At 29.3% G+C, this 3,426-nt stretch overlaps 1 protein-coding gene across 1 annotated transcript; it reads left to right on the forward strand.

Moving 5' to 3' along the window:
• The first annotated feature begins 854 nt into the window (after nt 1-854).
• On the forward strand, nt 855-3,080 carry LOC123264048. Its single transcript, XM_044727090.1, has 6 exons — nt 855-901; nt 1,003-1,391; nt 1,675-1,778; nt 2,362-2,593; nt 2,682-2,795; nt 2,859-3,080. The coding sequence occupies exons 1-6, from the start codon at nt 855-857 to the stop codon at nt 3,062-3,064; spliced, it is 1,092 nt and encodes a 363-aa protein (XP_044583025.1). The 3' UTR covers nt 3,065-3,080.
• Nucleotides 3,081-3,426: the final 346 nt, after the last annotated feature.

Below are 3,426 nucleotides of genomic sequence, written 5' to 3' on the forward strand. Positions count from 1 at the left end.
TCACCATAGCAGGATCATAATCACGTTCTAAGTAAAGTTTATAACGCTTTGGTGGTGTCTCTGCCATTTTCAAAACCTATAAATGATGGAATCTGCATTAAATTTTATTCGCATATATAACAGATGAGGCAATATTTCAAATTTTTTTTTTTTCAATTCATTGTTAAGTAAATAAGTTAAAAAATATTAAAAATAAAAACAAAGCTAAAATTACGAGGGGTTCTTCATTACACTCGACATAATCTATAGAAATTTTTATCTCAAGGTTTTGATCGCATGCACAAAACTGTGATCATCTTGGATAAAAAAAATTGATGCATACAGGTTTTTGATAATAACACTGAAGATGTAAGTACTCAAGGAAGTACGAGCGAATCTAATGTAAAAAATAATTTCCAACTTTGAGCTTTGAAATTAAATATACGTATAAATAAATACATCATTTATTTAATCCCAAAATTAAAAAAAAATTCACCCTTTAGTTACTTAGATATTAAATTTTAAAAATCACACTTTTTATCTCCTTATCCACGGGCTCTTATAGCGGACAAACTTTTGTCGAGACTTTTATGATTTTTTTCAATATTAACCTCCCAACTTTAACCGATAAAAAACTATACAGAAGAAACGTGGATTATTGCAAAATATAAAAACAATTTAATAATAAAACATTACCGATATAATTTATGAAATATTGAAAGTCTAATTTTATGTTTGTAACTCGTTTATCGTCAGCCATTTATTCGAATAAAGATTTGACAACATCGCGTCAACAGCTGAGAAAAAAGAAAAGGATAGAAATATAGTTACAGAGAGAGAAATGTTCAACTCACACACTCATCCACGTCTCAATTATGGGTATAATCAAGCGCGCTACTGTCAGATCTGTTTATTTCTTCCGGCAAGTAATAAATACCAAAGTCATGTTATTACTTTACTTTATTAAATAAGCAAAAATCATCAATTATTAAATTGTTTAAATTATTTTAAATTAAAATAAAGAATTTTGACGAATATTAAGAAGACTAAATCAAGTCCACGAAGTTCAACTAATAAAGAACGTGAACCTGATCCCATTGCAGAACGCTTGAAGAACTTAAATAAGCGAAAAACGTTACCTAAAACCGTCAGTCCACCAAGCAGTGTTTTTCCTTTGGGTAGTAATAATGAAGATATTGTTAATCCAAATCCAGTCGTCCATCCTTCAAGTTCAACTAATAAAAGGCATGAGCATACAAATTATGGATGCCACCAATGCTTGGAACTTAAGAATGAAAATGAAAGGTTAAACACTGAACTACAAGAAGTAAACAATCGATGTAAAGAGTTACTAGAACTAAATATGAAGTATCAGCATCAATCGATAGCTTTATGTGAAAATATTGCTGAAAGTACGTATTACAAATAGCTGTTGTACGCTTATATCGCGTTCCAGATGTTATAGGGGCATATAAAAAAATTGTTTTTTAGGAATCAACTCATTTCAGCCTGACACGTCAGGAAATGCAAGAAAAATTTTTTCTCAAAATTCAATTTTTTTTTTAATTGATTTTTTTTAAGTCCAAAAAATATTTTGATTTTGAAAAAAATTTTATACGCCCTTATGGCATCTGGAACGCGATATTATTATGATACTTATTAGTACTATTATTCAAGTAAAATTTTTTTTTTTAGGGCTTTCTAACATTAATGAACCTTGTGCTGCTGAGTCAGAACCGCGAAATCCATTGCTTGAAAAATCAGCAAGGATTGGACAGCTATCAGAAAGCGGAGACCAGGTAAAATACTCGCAAAGTACTGAGCTCAAACTATCTTTTTTTTTTTATTTTATACTCTTGTGCAGAAACAATTGACGGAATGTGAGCAAAAAATTTCTTTATTACGTTAAATATTGGTTTTATCATAACACCTAAAATCAAACAAAAGTAATTTTCTGCCCTATATTATGTTTCGATTTATACAATTAAATTTTCAATCACCATCAACCTATTATTATGTCTGTAATATTTAAAATTATATTTTCTCACCTCCGGGCGGAAAGCGTCAATTTTCCTCCCGCTGCGCTAAACGAAAATGCCGCTTTCCGCCTCCGTCGAGGAGAAAAATAGTAAACACACCATGGGCAGTAAATAAGAAAGCCTCAGATCACATGTTTATTGACCTCGGCTTCGCCTCGGACAACAATTACATGTGATCTGAGACATTTCTTATTTTACTGCCCTAGATGTGTAATATACTATTTCTTCTGCAAGTAACTGAACTTCGTAAAGGCTTGGATAATATTAACGTACACTACGAATATCAATATTAATGGACATCAAAAAACTATAAAATATTAAATTCTCATTTTTATTCTTATAGGTTCATGTGGGCGATGATGAGTGGATAGAATTAGAGCAATATAGGGAATTAATGCTCTGTAGAAAAAAGACGTCTATTGTGTACTCATTGTTAAAATATCTATTTACGAACGATGAGTTAAAACAATGCACCGTCACTGGCAAAGTTTCAAACCGCAAGAGGGTCCAAGTGGAGGCAGAGGAGACCAGAGAAGTGGAGAAGTTAGATTCGAGAAGAGTTCTCATATTAACAGGTATACTTAAAAAATTAATAAAAAAAAGGTTGGAATTTCATTGGCTTCTATTTTTAATATTGATAATTAATGTAAATGATTTTTCTAGAATTTTTGCGGTATTATTGTATCAAGGAGCTAGGTATGAATAAATGGGAAGCTGCTATGGAAATAACCTCAGTCCCATCAATAATAAGCACGCGATTAGCAGCAATTCGATATGGTAAGAATTAATGTAAGCTATTGTAAATATTAAAAAAATAAAAAATATTTTTTGTAATTTCAGAACCAGCAAAGAAATTAAATGGGAGTAAAAAGCGAAAGAAGGATAGTCAATCAGTTAATCCTAATACCCAGGATAATGAAACTGAGCCGCTCGATGGTGATTATGAAATCATTGATATCATGGAAATTGATGATACGGAGTTAGATATAAATAATGTAACCATGGAGAATACTATGATTCTAAGTGATTTTAATTTTAGTCAATAAAGTTTTATTTAGCTTATATAATTAAATTTTTTTTATCTCTATTAAAAAATTATCAAAAGATACACTGATAGAAGGATTTGTTTATAGTTAAAAATATTTGTTAGTATTTAATAAATCATTTATTACAGACCACTTTTTAATTCTCGACAAATATTTCTTAGTATTTAAAAAGATTTATTAATATTTAATAAATGAATATCAGATTTTTTAAATACAAACAAATCATTTTAAATACTAAGAAATATTTATTTAATATTAAAAAATGATCTTTATTAAATAATTTGTTAACTATAAACAACTATTTTTTGATACAAATAAATCCTTCTATCAGTGTACCTCTTTGAAAATTTACTCCTTAATTT

The sequence above is a fragment of the Cotesia glomerata genome, linkage group LG4, assembly GCF_020080835.1.
Source record: "Cotesia glomerata isolate CgM1 linkage group LG4, MPM_Cglom_v2.3, whole genome shotgun sequence".
NCBI classification, from domain to species: Eukaryota; Metazoa; Arthropoda; class Insecta; order Hymenoptera; family Braconidae; genus Cotesia; species Cotesia glomerata.